We start from the raw sequence: 14,569 nt of genomic DNA, 5'->3' as shown, positions 1-14,569 counted from the left end.
TCTTTAATAAGGAGACGCAGCTCATTACAAAATAACAATCCGACAGATCAGACAAGAACAGAGTCCACAGAAGGGAATGGAGGGAGCAGTGCCAAGCAGAGGGGGGAGGGGAGGGCTACACGTGTCCTCATGAAGACAGGGAGGGCTCCTGGTGAGGCCAGTGCACTCCAGGGGTGACGTGGGCACACTCGGGTTCTGCCCCAGCCCCAGTTTTGAAAGTTTCTGGACGGGCCCGGAGTTTTCAAAAGGAAATCAAGTCCTTAGCTGACCAGGACTCAAACAGGATGGTCAGGCTTTCAGGTCGTTATCTTACTGGCTGCTGAGAAAAGCTGGGGTGAAGCTAAGGCCCACACACTGCTCCCACAGCCTTGCCACACTCTCCTGCCGCTGTTCCCAGTGGGGAGTGGGGGGACTCCAGCCAACCCCAGTCTACACTGAAATGGTTGCTCCAGTTGCCCCCTTATGTCAGTAGCACAAAGGTCCCTGGGACTTGCGTGTGCTTAAGCGTCATGGTCTGTAAATGGCAGAGCCCCTTGTTGCCTCTGGCTTTGGCCTGAGGTCCCCTGGATTAGTAACATGACTACACTCCTGGGGAGTCCTGTGGGTGCCCAGGCTGCTCCAGGTCTCTCTCCCCATATTGTTACCGCTTGCTATGCCTGCTCAGGCTGCCCTGGGAGCTGATGTGAGTGGCAGAGCCTAGTGCCGCCCCTCATCACCACACCTGCCACCTGCTCTCAGGGGCATCAGAGGGAGTGTGGGTGGAAAGCTTAACCCACTGCAGTTCTTGGTTTTCCCCACTGGTCACTTCTCCACTGCTCTCTGTGGGCCCTGACAGCTCAGGGAGAAAGAAGTAGGCTGGGCTAGCCTTGTTCATCCCAGGCTACAGTGAAGCCCAGTTACAGGCTGGGCTGCTGACTCCTGAGAGATCTAAGCCACAGAGCACGCCACTGCCCTGCCTACACCCAGGACAGAGTCGAGTCCCACCATCAGACCTAAGCCAAGAAAGGCAGCCAGGGCCGTCTCCCCGGGACCCCACCAGAAGCCCTGAAATGCCAACTGTCCTCATGATGCAGGGCTGAGGGAACAAGAGAGGCTAACGGACAGGTGAGCCCTTCACAAGTGTTCTGTGGGGAGCCAGTTGGAGGGACAGGGTGCTCCTGGGAGGAGTCAAGGGCAGCCTCCAATAGGAGGCCCCTTTATGGCTTTTCAGTTTATTCAAGACAGTGGGAAGAAAGGAACCACGCCACACACACGGAACATAAAGGCAACGGGACACCAGACACAGGCTAGACATAGTACACTGTGCCCCAAGGGTTAACCCTGCAGACAGACATGCAGCAGACCTGCCGCAGGGCCCGTGTTCTCCAGCATCTTCCCCGGGCGAGGCTGGCACTGGGGCCAGAATGTGGTCTCCCATTGTGGACATTCCCTGTAGGGGATGTAGGGTGGGACCGAGGACAAAGACTTTACACAACATAAAATCAAGGAGCAGCCAGTTTTGTAAAGTGGGTCTGGGGTTGGGGGATCAAGGGGACGCTCAGTATTGCCATGCGGCTATTTACAGAGTTGTAGGCATGCATCTCGGTCAATTCTGCTCATGTGTTTATAGATAGCATCCTCTCTCAGAATATAGAACTAAATGCGCGTGGAGGGGTCAGGTGAGGCTCGATGGCTTCAGAAGTTTCCTGTTTTGTTGTTGCTTAAAAAATAAAGTATATTCATATATCTTCAAGTCACAGTGTCCCCTTCTCAATATTGCAGTTCGAAAAACAGGTTAAGTCAAGTCTGTGGTAACCAGCTCTGGCCCTTGGGACTGAGAAAAGAGGGATGAAGTAGCCAGAGGGTATATTGCCAGACACAATACAGAATTAGCCAATTAAATTTAAATTTCACACTAAAGAATGAATCACTTTATAGTACAGTATGTCCCAAATATTGCGTCAGACATACTTACAACTTCAAAATTATTTATCTGAAATTCAAGTTTAACCAAGTATCCTGTATTTGTATTTGCCGAATTTGGCAGCCATTACGGGGCTCTGGGACACCTCCTGCTCCCCATGGCTCTGAGAGAAGACCCCAACCAGCCTGCGGCGGGTGGGAGACAGAGCAGGGGCAAGCAGAGGATGTGGTCGGGGAGGGAGTCCAGTCTCTTCCTAACTTGGGGAGACTGCTGCTGTGTACACCCTCAAAGGTAGGCTCTCCTACAGGGTTGAGAGACCCGGGATTGTCAAGAACTGACATATGACATTAAAGAGACAAGGGATTCCTTCCTCTTGGGGAGCATCACCCACCCTCACATGTAGCATGGAGACATGTTTATAAAGCTGCTTTTACGAAGAGGCCTATAGGAGAGACCTCCCACCTCCCTCACCGAATCTTAGGCCAGCAAAATCATTGCAAGTCGCTCTTGCAGAGATACAAACTGTGTGTTGGCTTCTTGAGGAGAAAGAAGACCAGGGTCTCCAGTTGGGCTCATCTTGCTTCTCATAACAAGCATCTGCTGTTTGGAGCCCCTGACTCCCCAGGCCTCAGTCTTTGTTTCTAGGGTTAAAAACTTCCAACCCAGAAGTACCCAGAATCCTTCACCAGCCAGAAACATTGACTATCTTAACTTAATGCTGATACCCCAGGACCCTGACATCCCCAGAAATAAACCCCCATGGCAGTGAAGGTTTGGAATGCTATACTGGGTTTGGGTCACATCAACCCCCAGTGCATAAAGACTTGAGTATCGACATGTTTCTGCTTGGGTGGCTAGCGAGGGACCGGCCCTAGGCCTGGGGAGGAGCCACTTCCGGCATTGATGCTGCCTCCAAACTGATGACCAGATTCCAAAAGGCCTTGCAGGCTGCCCACAGAACAGAGCTGTAGCCTGTCTGCAAGGGACACTAAAACCATACCTTCCCTCCTCTGTGAGCAGTGCGGTAGGGCTAGGGGCTATGATAGGCCTTAACGAGGTTCCAGGAGAGAAGCCGAGAAGTTGAAAGATGGGTTGGGAGAGCTGGGAGAATGTAGAAAGAAGGGAGGGGGGGGGTCTGTGAATGAGGTTTATGGAATGTGTGTGAGAAGAGCCAGTGCAGGAAGGGACCTGGGAAAGCACCAAAGTTCCACAGCTCTGAGGATGGAAAGGACTTGTGAGGTGCATGCCAGGACCCTGGTACTCCTCAACCACCCGGACTCGGAGTGGACCCTATTGCCCTACAATTTTCTGTACCTCTGGTCCCAAGGAGTCTACAACCCATCATCCCAGCAGAAACTTCCCTCCTCAGTGTTTAGCATACACGCACATACAGAGAATGTATTAAATACATAACTTCCCATGTACCCAGGGCCAGCAGCAGAAGCGTGTCTAAGGTAGTACACAGGTCAAACCTCACTTCACAGTCTGTTTCTGGTAGAGGGGTTAACTTGGTCCCTACTTAAACAAAAAAGCAAACCCACACAGCTCCCATTTTCAGTAAAACTATAGGATACTCTGTGCCTTCTTCATACTGGGTTCTCAAAGCCAAACTCTACACCGCCATCCATCAGACCTAGAAGAAGAGGGAAGGACCAAAGTGGGCAGAGCAGAAGTTCTGCCACATTGCTGTTGAATTGTGACCTCCCTTGGGCTTCCAGGAAGCTGTGTATTTTCTGTGGTAAGAGAACAAGGGCCTGAGAGATTCAAGGAGAGAAGAGAAGCAAGACCAAGGGAAAGGGGTAGCCTCTAGCTACATGGGGCTTAACTCCTTTGCCCAGGCTGAAGGTTGGAAGGGTACTCAGTGCTAGCCTGACTAACATATATATGGCTTTTATCAATACTGGGGACAAGCGGGGAACAGGGAAGGGGACACTGAACACAGGGGTAGAAACCTTTGCAGGTTTCCTCCAGCACTCATTTGAAATGAACGCCCTGTTTCCTGGCATTTCCCTGCCTCTAGGAAATGGAAGGATAGGGCCTATCCACAGCTCTGCCTGGGCCCCTCTGGCTACCATCACGGAGGCCTGAGGACCCAGGGAGTCAGGAATCAGAGTTGTGAGCTCTTCACTGTCTATCCATGCTTCCCCTTCTTGCCACCTCCTCCTTACCTGGACCTCAAGGGACCTAAACACTCAAGCCTTCCTCTCTCTGGTCTCTGGCTCTGTGCAGAGTGTTTGACTTCAGACAGTATTTTTCCACTTAGACAAAAAGGGGAACAGAAGCAAAAGCAAGATGGCGCGTGAATGCGAATGACTGTGACACTGCCTGCGCTCTGCTCTGCAGAGGAAGGAAGCTTGTACTTCCCACTTAGGAGGCAAAGATCCAGGAGCTCAACTTCAGGCTTTCTCAGTAACAGGGCTCCTCCTCATCGTTTGATGCTGTCAACAAGAATGCGATCCTGGGGCCGGCAATCTCGGGTAGAGTTCAGTCAATCGGTGAGAGTTTGTTCCCATGAATGTCCCCAAAACCACATTCCTGGGGGAAGCTATGACCGACAAGAGGAAGTCTGTGATGGCATCAAGGGCTTTGGTCCTAGCTCTGAACACATCCAGCACCACATTGTGCTGCCTTCCAAATGGCCATTCCCAAGGACTCAGAGCTTCACACGCTGCCGGGCCTCCCACTGAGGCAGCTGGCTTTCTTCATCCTGGAGTCCCTGAAGACTTTCTCCTTTCACATGGCTTCATTGTCCGTGGCTCGTTCCAGAAATGAAGAGAAAGACTCAAAGACAGAGGCAGGCAGGGTTGGACACAAGCCCACGACCACACGTGCACACACGCATGCGTGTGCGCACACACACACACACACACACACACAACAAGCTGGACATTGTGTTGCCTTGACAGTTGAGAAACAGAATGTGCCACCATTGGTTGGTCCAAAACCCAGGAAAAGCAGGAACTGCTTCAACTTTCCTCCAATCGAGGCCCCGCGTGGGGCGAGGCCTGAGTGAAGCTCTGAGAGTGAGGGAAACCGCGACAGACATGCAACAAGGACGCTCCTGGAAACAGACAGAGCCAGGCTTCTCTTTCACCACTTAGGGGACTCCCCTTCACGCAGCCACCAAAAAGAAGTTGGTCTTTAAAAAGAGTAAAAGGAAGGAAAAACAGGACACACTGCAAACAAATGAAGAAACCTGTAGGGTCGCATAACTGAGGTATTGATAGCTCTGGATCTTGTCAGTGCCCTCAGAGGCAGGAGGCCCAGCGTCTGTGGCCTACTTGTTCTTCCCCAGGAGCGCATCCACTTCCTCCTCTGGCTTAAGAGAATGCCACTGGGCGATCGGCCTCCGAGGGTTGGCCAGCATGTCGGACCAGTGCCGCAGCTCCGTGCCTGTGGCGTTGCTGCCCACAAAGATCTTGCCAATGGCTTCGTTCTTGCCCAACTTGTCATAGTCTAGCACAGTGACAACCACCTGGACTTTCTGCAAGGAAGCAAAGGGAAGAAGGAATTCAGAGAAGGAAGCCGTGATATCCTGCATCTCTGTCTACACTGCAAATAATACGGAAGGAAATGCCTCCAGGTTTCTGGCTTCCAGCTCCAGCTCCAGTTCAGTTTCAGTGGACATGGAGATGGAGGGCAAACCCTTTTCTTTTTTAAGGCAACCTGTTTTTCTACCAGCGGCATACTTGAGCATACACAATGCTCTAAGAACTGTAAGACCTTACAGGACAGGTGTGGCCTCTAATGAAGTCAGTGGACACATAATAAAAATAAATAAATAAAAGTTGCTAGGCGGTGGTGGTGCATGCCTCAACACTTGGGAGGCAGAAGCTGGAGGATCTCAGTGAGTTCGAGGCCAGCCTGGTCTACAGAGCGAGTTCCAGGATAGGCTCCAAGGCTACACAAAGAAACACAAAGAATATATATTTGTTCATATATATGTTCATCAAATACATTAAGGACTTATATGACTTTTAAAAGTTAGTTCATGTCCATCTCCTCTTCAGAAAAGTCCCCTCCGGGGTCCCACCCCAGCATCACCCACCCATGGCTGCTCTCTGCCCCCCCCCACACTTGTCCAGTGAGCTCAGAGCTCAGGCCCCTCGAGGCTTCAGCACCTGGATCTGCTCAAAGGGGATCTCGAAGCTGAAGGACTCGTTGAAGTAGGGGTTCAGGGTCTTCTTCTTCACGGTCGTCTTCTTCTTCTTGAGTCTCTTGCCGTTCTGCATCAGGTGGATTTTCACATAGGGGTCTGCAGAGACAGTCCCAACAGAGACCTCTAAGCCCTGACCATCTTCCCGGTGTCCCCAGGCCACTTTGGGATCGGACAGGCCTCCACCCTGCTGGCACCAGCCCCTTGGAAAGCCCAGAAAAGGGACAGGAAGTCATCTCGTTCAAGGGTGGGAAAGGTGTTAAGGACCATCCCTAGTACATGAATCAGGGGAACTTCTGAGCTTAAGAAAGGATTTGTGAGGAAGCATGGGACTAAGTGGCCCAGTGCCTGGGCTAGGCAGGAGACACGGAAGTGCTACAATCAGGGCAGACCTCTGCCAAGTCCCGACCCCACCCCATCCAGACACAGAAGGGAAAGAACCAGCCCAAGGTCACATCCTGGGTCAGTGATGGAGTTAAAGCCCAGCCACAGGGCTCATGGTCTGAGGGGACTCTGTAGAGGCTTTACCCATCTGCATCCTATGGCACAGGCTAGCCCTCTTCACTGTCAGAGCATCCCCTTCCAGAACAAAGCTGGCAGAGCCTACAACCTCTCCTGGAAAAATATCCCCTCCTCTGGTGGTATGGCAGAAAGGCAAACTTTGGGCTAAGCCTTGCCACTTCCAATGCTTCCTTCTAAAGTCCTATGTCAAACAAAGATTCCTCTGTCTTCTCCGTGGCCCACTGGGCATAGCCAGAGGGTAATGGACAGGCAGCCTGGAAGAAAGGGTGAGATTGGGAAACTGTGCCCCACAAGCAAGCCGCTTCCTACTGTCAGCTCCAGGGACTCAGAGCAGTGACTGGCTCACTGGTGCCACCCACTGGCACCCAGGGGTTCTGCAGTACCTGAAAGTCCCCCCACGTCCATCTTCTTGAGGTTCTTGGCCTCCAGGATACAGACTGTGAGTTTCCCGGCAGTGGGCACGTAGCGCAAGGAGGTACAGATGTCACCCAGCTTCTCCGGCTGTCCAGGGAAATTAGCGGGTCTTAGGTCACTTCCGCTACCCCAGTGGTCTCTAGTGTGGCTGACCCCATCTTGAAGACTGGCAAAGCAGTGGTTTCTAGAAACCTCCCTAAGTCATCAGCTCCCAAATCTGTCCTGGTTCCCAGCCACGGTCTGAGGAAGCTGACGTTTCCAAGAAGGCAGAGAACAGGCTATAGAGGAGGGACCTGGCAGACCTGGCAGATGTACGGTGGGCTCAGGTCCCCGCCAAGCTGGGCTGAGAAGGGCAGCAGGAGCAGGTGCTAGGTGGCCAAGTGGTTTCGGGAGCTTCTTCCCTGGTGGCTTGTACCTGCTGCCATCCTTTCCCATCAGCCACTGGGCTCACAGAGTGATGTGTGGGTTTTAAAGTACTTTCCTTTGCTTTATTATTTATTATTGTGTGGACAAGGCAAGGACACTGTGTAGCCAGCAAGAAACTTAGAAAGTCAGACAGCCGTGCAGTACTGGGCAGAGAGGGCTCAGGATTCCTGACCCTTAGAAGGCCTCAGCTAGCCCCAGTTTCTCAGGGGTGGGGCCACCAGGGTGAGGCCACCAGGGTGAAGGTAAGACCAACCAATCACACATGTCTTCCTTCAGGTGCATAGGCCTTCAACTCTGGCAACAGGGCAGGCCCCAGCTATAGAAGAAGGCCTGCACCTTCATCCCTGCTCCCCCACTGAGCACTGGGCAGGCCACTTCAGGAGCTTGGCTGAAACACGCGAAGACAAACCATACACTGAGAATCATATAGAATCAAGGCCGGCTTTCCTTGTGGGTAAACTGCGCCATAGAACCTGATTGACAGTGGGACCTCGAAAGGAACAATAGTGATGCCATCCTTATCCCATAGCTTGCTTGGCAGACACCAGGCACTGCGCAAGGAAGGCACTTTGCATGGGCGGTTAATTTCCAGCTGGAAGCCTCTAAATGAAGGTAGCAAGGCCACAAAGCTTGGTGGTGGTGGTGCACACCTTTAATTCCAGCATTTGGGAGGCAGAGGTAAGAGGATCTCTCTGAGTTCAAGGTCAGCCTGATCTACAGAACAAGTTCTAGGATAGCTAACTCAAGAACCCTCCCCCGAAAGGAGGAGGAGGATAAGAAAAGAAGGAAGAGGAGGAGGAGCAGGAAGAGGAAGGAGGAAGAGAAGGAGGAGGAGGAGGGCAGCAGCTTGCCCTGGGTCAACAGCCCGGCAGTGGGGAGCTGGACTCTTGGATCAGCAGACCGAACTCTAAACCTCCGCTCTTCCTAACGTACACGTGGAGGAACAAGCCTACATGAGCACCGAGAGGCCAGGCCTCTCCACTCTCACCTCTTCCTTCTCCCCGCCTTGTAGATCTCTCCACTCCTCAATGGGCTGGCCGAGGTCCACCGTGTTCATGGGCACCTTCACCTCTCCGATGATGTCATGTTTAGAGAAGCGGTCGAAGTCATAGATGGCCATCACCAGGGTTTTGCCTCCTAACTCCTGGTACGGCACCTGCAGGGCACAGATGGGGTCAGGGGGGGCCAAAGTGGCTTGATCACTTCTAGGGGGGATGCTGCAGGAAGAGCCCGGGCTTGGCCCTGTACTGCCCACAGGCACCAGGCAGACTGTGGAAGCCAGTGTGTGAGATGGGAAGGGGCTACTGCGACACTCTGAGCAGGTCCCAACCCTCCAGCCATGGCTGTGGACCAGGGAAAGGTGTGCAGAACCCGGGGGGGGGGGGGCAGAGGGGAAGCCGGAGTCTCCCTTCCGATTTCCATCACCTTAAAAGTGAAGGTCTCGTTGAAGGCGGGGTTCAGTGTCTTCCGGTGCACCTTGGTCTCATATTTCTTCTTCTTGTCTGGGAGGAGGAAAACTTTGACGTAGGGGTCTGAAGTGCCACCCATGTCCAGGGCAGGCAGTTCAGCCGCTTGCAGGACACCCACGGTGAGCTGTGGAGAAAGGATGTCTCAGTCTCTGGGCTGCTCATCCAGCCCCAGACGGTCTCCTGCAGCCCCCACCCCCACCCCAATGGGGGTCTGGGAAGGGGGCCAGGCCAAGCTCAGCAAGTAAATTAATAGCAGCGTTCACCTGAAACCTTCCCCAGAGGAAACTGACATCAAAGCCAAAGGCTAGGTATGCTCTGTCTGTAGCTTCCAACTGTCCCACTCCGCAGAAAGGCAAGGCCTACCTGCCTCTAGGGAGTCACTTCTGCCCACACCCTGTCCCTGTTGCCCAGCCCCACACACCTGGTTGGCTTGGAAATCATAGTCCAGAGAAAACTGCAGTTTGCCCAGGTTCTCTGGCTCCTTCTCCTCCTCGCCTTCACCTTCTCCTTCGGTCAGGCCCGTCTCTGCGTCATCATCATCCTAGAGCTGCGGGCGGGGAGAAAGGGCTTATGGAAAGGCAGCAGCCACCCTTCACAAACTCTGACTCAGAACCCTGGTGGGGGCAACTGCACTGTCGGGAGAGCACCGGTACAAGGCAGACCCTAGGAACCAGCAGGACATGGGAGAGCGGCTCATCAGGGAACCCCCAGGCAGACTCCCAGCTCACACTTGGAAAACATGACATCTCTCCTCCCTGTGGGATCGGGCACTGTGCCACGGGCCAGATAGCTTCTTGAAGCAGGGGGATCGCTTTCCTTAAACCCCATCAGTCTTTTGCTCAGATTTACCCAACCTGGGCGAGACATACCAGGATTGCAGTCCAGGCAGCCAGGAGCAGGGCGAGTCCAGAGAAGCGGAAAGAGAAGGGAGCGATGTAAGAGCAAATCCTTCAGCTGAGGCCAGCCTGGAGTCATGGCTCCTTGATGAGATCAGCCTGGGTTATGTACACACATGTTGCACACATACACAGGAACATACATACATGCATGCACATACACACGCATGCATATACACACTGACACAAAGATGTGCGTGCATATACACCATCCATGTGCACGCAGATACACACACACACACTGTATGCTCCTTTGAGGCCCACCTAGACATACAGACACATAAGCACTCGAAGGCCATCATGACCCTTGGCTGCCCTTTGAGGCCAGTCCCTTCTTCCAGCCTTCACTATGATGCCTTGAGAAAGACCCTCCCAGTTGTTCCTCAAACGAACAACAGAGGACCGGGAAACACCCGGCTCTAAACTCAGAGGAGAGACTGATATGCCAAGGGGCCTACTGGAACCAATACCAACAGGCTGGGTCAGTGCCTCCTTATCTGAGAGTGATGGATTCGTGTGGTTCTGTCTTGGTGCCTTCAAACCTCCACTTCCCACCCCGAGCCCCACCCCCACCCAGTCAGATGTATCTGTCCTTCAGTCCCTCCTGGCAGGAAACTTTGGTGTAACCTAATGGCATCTTCCTGGGGGTCATCATGGATGTCAAACACTTAGCTCCAATGGCCTCCTTGGGAGTCCATACATTGTTCCCCTTCTTCTGCTTTTTTGAGGGTGGGCTAGCTCATGCTGACTCGGACTTAAGTCCCTGCCCTCCAGCTTGAGGTGGCTGACCTGATACTCTAGGTGTGACCGTCGCCATTGTGACCTGTGTGGAGAGTGTGCACATGTGTGAGGTGTGCAGAGAGAACAGCTCATACAGAAGAGAGGGTTTGGCTGTGGCAGCCATGCCTCACCTTTCAGGACCGGGAAAGCCGGGCAAGCCGGGCAGGGCCCCTCCCTGCTCCTCCCCAGCACCCTACCTGGCCCCCTTTCATGTCCTTCATGTTCATGGCGTTCTTCATGCCCTTGCCCTTCTCCTTCTTGTTCTTCTTCTTCTTGCAGCAGCATTTCTTGCAGATGCAGAAGCAGCAGGTGAGCAGCAGGAGACCAGCAACCACAGCCATGGCGATCAGAGCCCAGGGTGGCACTGCCCACACAGAGAGCCCCAGCATCAACACACCGCGCCTCGCAAGCGCCCTCATCCCAAGCAGTGGGGTGGGACTGTGACTCCCCCATTCTCCAGCCCCACATTTTTTATTGATTCTTATTGAACTCTACATTTTTCTCTGTTCCCCTCCCTGACTCCCCACTTCCCTTCAACCCTCTCCCAAGATCCCCATGCTCCCAATTTACCCAGGAGATCTTGTCTTTTTCTACTACCCATGTAGATTAGATCTACGAAAGTCTCTCTTAGAGTCCTCACTGTTGTCTAGTTTCTCTGGGATTGTGAATTGTGGCCTGGTTTTCTTTGCTTTATGTTTTAAAACCACCTATGAGTGAGTATATGTGATAATTGTCTTTCTGTGTCTGGGTTACCTCAGTCAATATGTTTTCTAGCTCCATTCATTTGCCTGCAAAATTCAAGATGTCGTTTTTCTTTCTACTGTGTAGTACTCCATTGTGTAAATGTACCACATTTTCCTTATCCATTCTTCAGTTGAGGGGCATTTAGTTTGTTTCCAGGTTCTGGCTATGACAAGCAATGCTGCTATGAACATAGTTGAGAACATGTCCTTGTGGCACAATTGAGCATCCTTTGGATATATATCCAAAAGTGGTATTGCTAGGTCTTGAGGAAGGTTGTTTCCTAATCGCCACACTGACATCCAAAGGGGTTGTACCAGCTTGCATTCCCATCAGCAGTGCAGAAGTGTTCCCTTTTCCCCACAACCTCTCCAGTATAAGTTGTCATCAGTGTTTTTGATCTTGGCCATTCTTACAAGGTGGAATCTCAGAGTTGTTTTGATTTGCATTTCTCTGATGACTAAGGATGTTGAGCATTTCCTTAAGTGTCTTTCAGCCATTTTAGATTCCTCTGTTGAGGATTCTCTGTGTAGGTCTGTACCCCATTTGTGTGTGTGTGGGGGGGGTGTTATTTGTTCTTTTGGTGACAAATTTCTTGAGTTCTTTGTATATTTTGAAGATCAGACCTCTGTCTGATGTGGGGTTAATGAAGATCTTTTCCCATTCTGTAGGCTGTTGTTTTGTCTTGTTGACCATGTCCTTTGTTTTACAGAAGCTTCTGAGTTTCAGGAGACCCCATTTATTGTTTCTCTCAGTGTCTGTGCTGCTGGGGTTATATTTAGGAAGTGGTCTCCTGTGCCAATGCGTTCAGTGTATTTCTCACTTTCTCTTCTATAAGGTTCAGTGTGGCTGGCTTTATGTTGAGATATTTGATCCATTTGGACTTGAGTTTTGTACATGGTGATAGATATGGGTTTATTTTCATTCTTCTACATGTTGATATCCAGTTATGCCAGCACCACTTGTTAAATATGCTTTCTTTTTTCCATTTTATAGTTTTTGCTTCTTTGTCAAAAATCAGGTGTTTGAAGGTGTGTGGATTAACATTCGGGTCTTTGATTCAGTTCTATTGGTCCTCCTGTCTGTTTTTATGCCAATACCAGGCTGTTTTCAGTACTGTAGCTCTGTAGTACAGTTTGAAGTCAGGGATTGTGATGTCTCCAGAAGTTCCTTTATTATACAGGATTGTTTAGGCTATCCTGGATTTTTGTTTTTCCATATGAAGTTGAGTATTCTTTTGAGATCTGTAAAGAAGAATTTTACTAGGATTTTGATGGGCATTGCACTGAATCTGTAGACTGCTTTTGGTAAGATTGCCATTTTTACTATGTTAATTCTACCTACCCAAGAGCATGGGAGATCTTTCCACTTTCTGGTGTCTTCTTCAATTTCTTTCTTCAAAGATTTAAAGTTCATGTCATACAGGTCTTCCATTTGTTTGGTTAGAGTTACTCCGAGATATTTTATGCTATTTGTGGCTATTGTGAAGGGTGTTGTTTCTCTGATTTCTTTCCCAGCCCTTTTATCATCTGTGTACAGGAGGACTACTGATTTTTTTTGAGTTATTCTTGTATCCTGCTTACATTGCTGAAGGTATTTATGAGTTGTAGAAATTCTTTGGTAGAATTTTTGGGGTCACTTATGTAATCTATCATATCATCAGCAAACAGTGAGAGTTTGACTTCTTTTCTGATTTGTATCCCCTCGATCTCCTTTGGTGTCTTATTGCTCTAGCTAGGACCTCAAGAACTATATACAACAAGCCAACGCCAACATCAAACTAAATGGAGAGAAACTCCCAGCAATCCCACTGAAATCAGGAACAAGACAAGGTTGTCCACTCTCTCCATATCTATTCAATATAGTTCTTGAGGTCCTAGCCGGCCCCACATTTTTATCCATATCCATGAGGTACGAGTACTTCACTCTCAGCTGCCCCCTTGTGAACCCAGCCTGCTGGATTAGCAGCCTGCTGGATTAGCAGCCTGCTGGATTAGCAGCCTGGAGTACATGGGGAAGAAGAGCGGTTTGGGCTGTTTCCAGGGTTCTTCAGTTACTTGATCTTTGCACAACTAGTTAACCTTATCACAGCCAAGGGAAGAAAGAGACTTGTGGAGCCTGGCTCTGGGACAGTCCTCGGAGACTTGACCCAGAGGCATCAAAGTTTCCTGAGCTCTAGTTCCCCTAGAAGACTGGCCTTGCTTATTCAGAGGGGCTGGAGAGCCCTTACCACCACCACCACCAGCACCACCACCACCACGATATTCTCCCACCTGCCAAGGCGACCTGGTTCCACACAGAGAGCCTTTGCCAGGAGTTCGGGAAGCCTCATTTTATGCACTCCAAAATAAAGCAGTTGCTAAATCTGCTGAAAACCTGAATTCCTAGCTCATATTTTTTTCACCTTTTATTTTCATTCTTTGGTGGAATTTTAAAGTGGTACTTGGAGTTGAACCCCTGGGAGGCCTGGACCATGTAACAATAAGTTCCTTTGCTGACCTCATTCATTTTAGACCATACTCTCAGCCTTAGAGGGTTCCCTGAAAAATCCAAAGAGCCCAGCCCAGCCCTTCCCTCTGGCCCCCCACCTCCTCAGGCCCAGCCCTGTCACGGGCCTCCTAGAACTAGCCCTGCAGGGCCACTCACAGGGGATCTTGTTGATCTCATTGAAGAATTTGTCCTTCAGCTTGGCGAACATGTCTTCTTGGCTCTCCCCAGTGCCCGTGCTCTCCGTGGAGTTGTCGGCTGTCCTGACAGGCATAGTGGCAGTGGTGGTGGCAGGAGCCACAATGGGCTCCTGGTTCCTCTTGAAGATGTTCCTCATGGTGGCAAAGGGGGCAGCTGGGGGAGAGAGGAAGAGAGCAGGATAAACATCCCAGAAGCTCTGCCCAGGGATCAGGAGACGATCCCACGCTAAAGACTCTGGATGTTTCTGCCTCTGCAGCACAAGGGTACAGAAACAATGGCCCTCAGTAAGGTAGTGCAGGCATGCCTGGGGCTGTGAGGGGTACCTGCTGCACGCGAGCTACCAAATCCAAACAACAATATGAGGTGGGCTTTTGTTTTTGTTTTTGTTTTGTTTCTTACATTCTTCTTACTTAACAGCTGGGGAAACAGGCTTAAAGAGTCAAACGGTCCTGAGGCCACTCCCAGTCTCCCTCATCTCCACTGGCCTCCATCTGTACCAGCCTCCATCATCCTCTATACTGGCCTCCCTCATCTGCACTGGCCTCCATCATCTGTTCTGGCCCCCAGCATCTCT

The 14,569-nt window shown here is 51.1% G+C and overlaps 1 protein-coding gene across 2 annotated transcripts in view; it reads right to left on the bottom strand.

The window, feature by feature from the left end:
* Nucleotides 1-4,734: 4,734 nt before the first annotated feature.
* Syt2 (synaptotagmin 2) overlaps nt 4,735-14,569 on the bottom strand; it is a 105,741-nt gene continuing 95,906 nt past the window's right edge. For both annotated transcript variants that reach the window (XM_005348384.2, XM_013346697.2), the window contains exons 2-9: nt 13,954-14,148; nt 10,764-10,930; nt 9,312-9,431; nt 8,847-9,014; nt 8,410-8,577; nt 6,965-7,082; nt 6,025-6,158; nt 4,735-5,387 (exon numbers count right to left, since the gene is read on the bottom strand). In XM_005348384.2, the coding sequence (XP_005348441.1) occupies nt 5,181-5,387; nt 6,025-6,158; nt 6,965-7,082; nt 8,410-8,577; nt 8,847-9,014; nt 9,312-9,431; nt 10,764-10,930; nt 13,954-14,131 (1,260 nt within the window). In that variant the 5' untranslated portion in view covers nt 14,132-14,148 and the 3' untranslated portion in view covers nt 4,735-5,180. The remainder of the gene's footprint in view (nt 5,388-6,024; nt 6,159-6,964; nt 7,083-8,409; nt 8,578-8,846; nt 9,015-9,311; nt 9,432-10,763; nt 10,931-13,953; nt 14,149-14,569) is intronic.

This window comes from Microtus ochrogaster, chromosome 6 (assembly GCF_000317375.1).
Source record: "Microtus ochrogaster isolate Prairie Vole_2 chromosome 6, MicOch1.0, whole genome shotgun sequence".
In the NCBI taxonomy this organism is placed as follows: domain Eukaryota; kingdom Metazoa; phylum Chordata; class Mammalia; order Rodentia; family Cricetidae; genus Microtus; species Microtus ochrogaster.
This window is presented reverse-complemented; position numbering and strand designations above follow the sequence as displayed.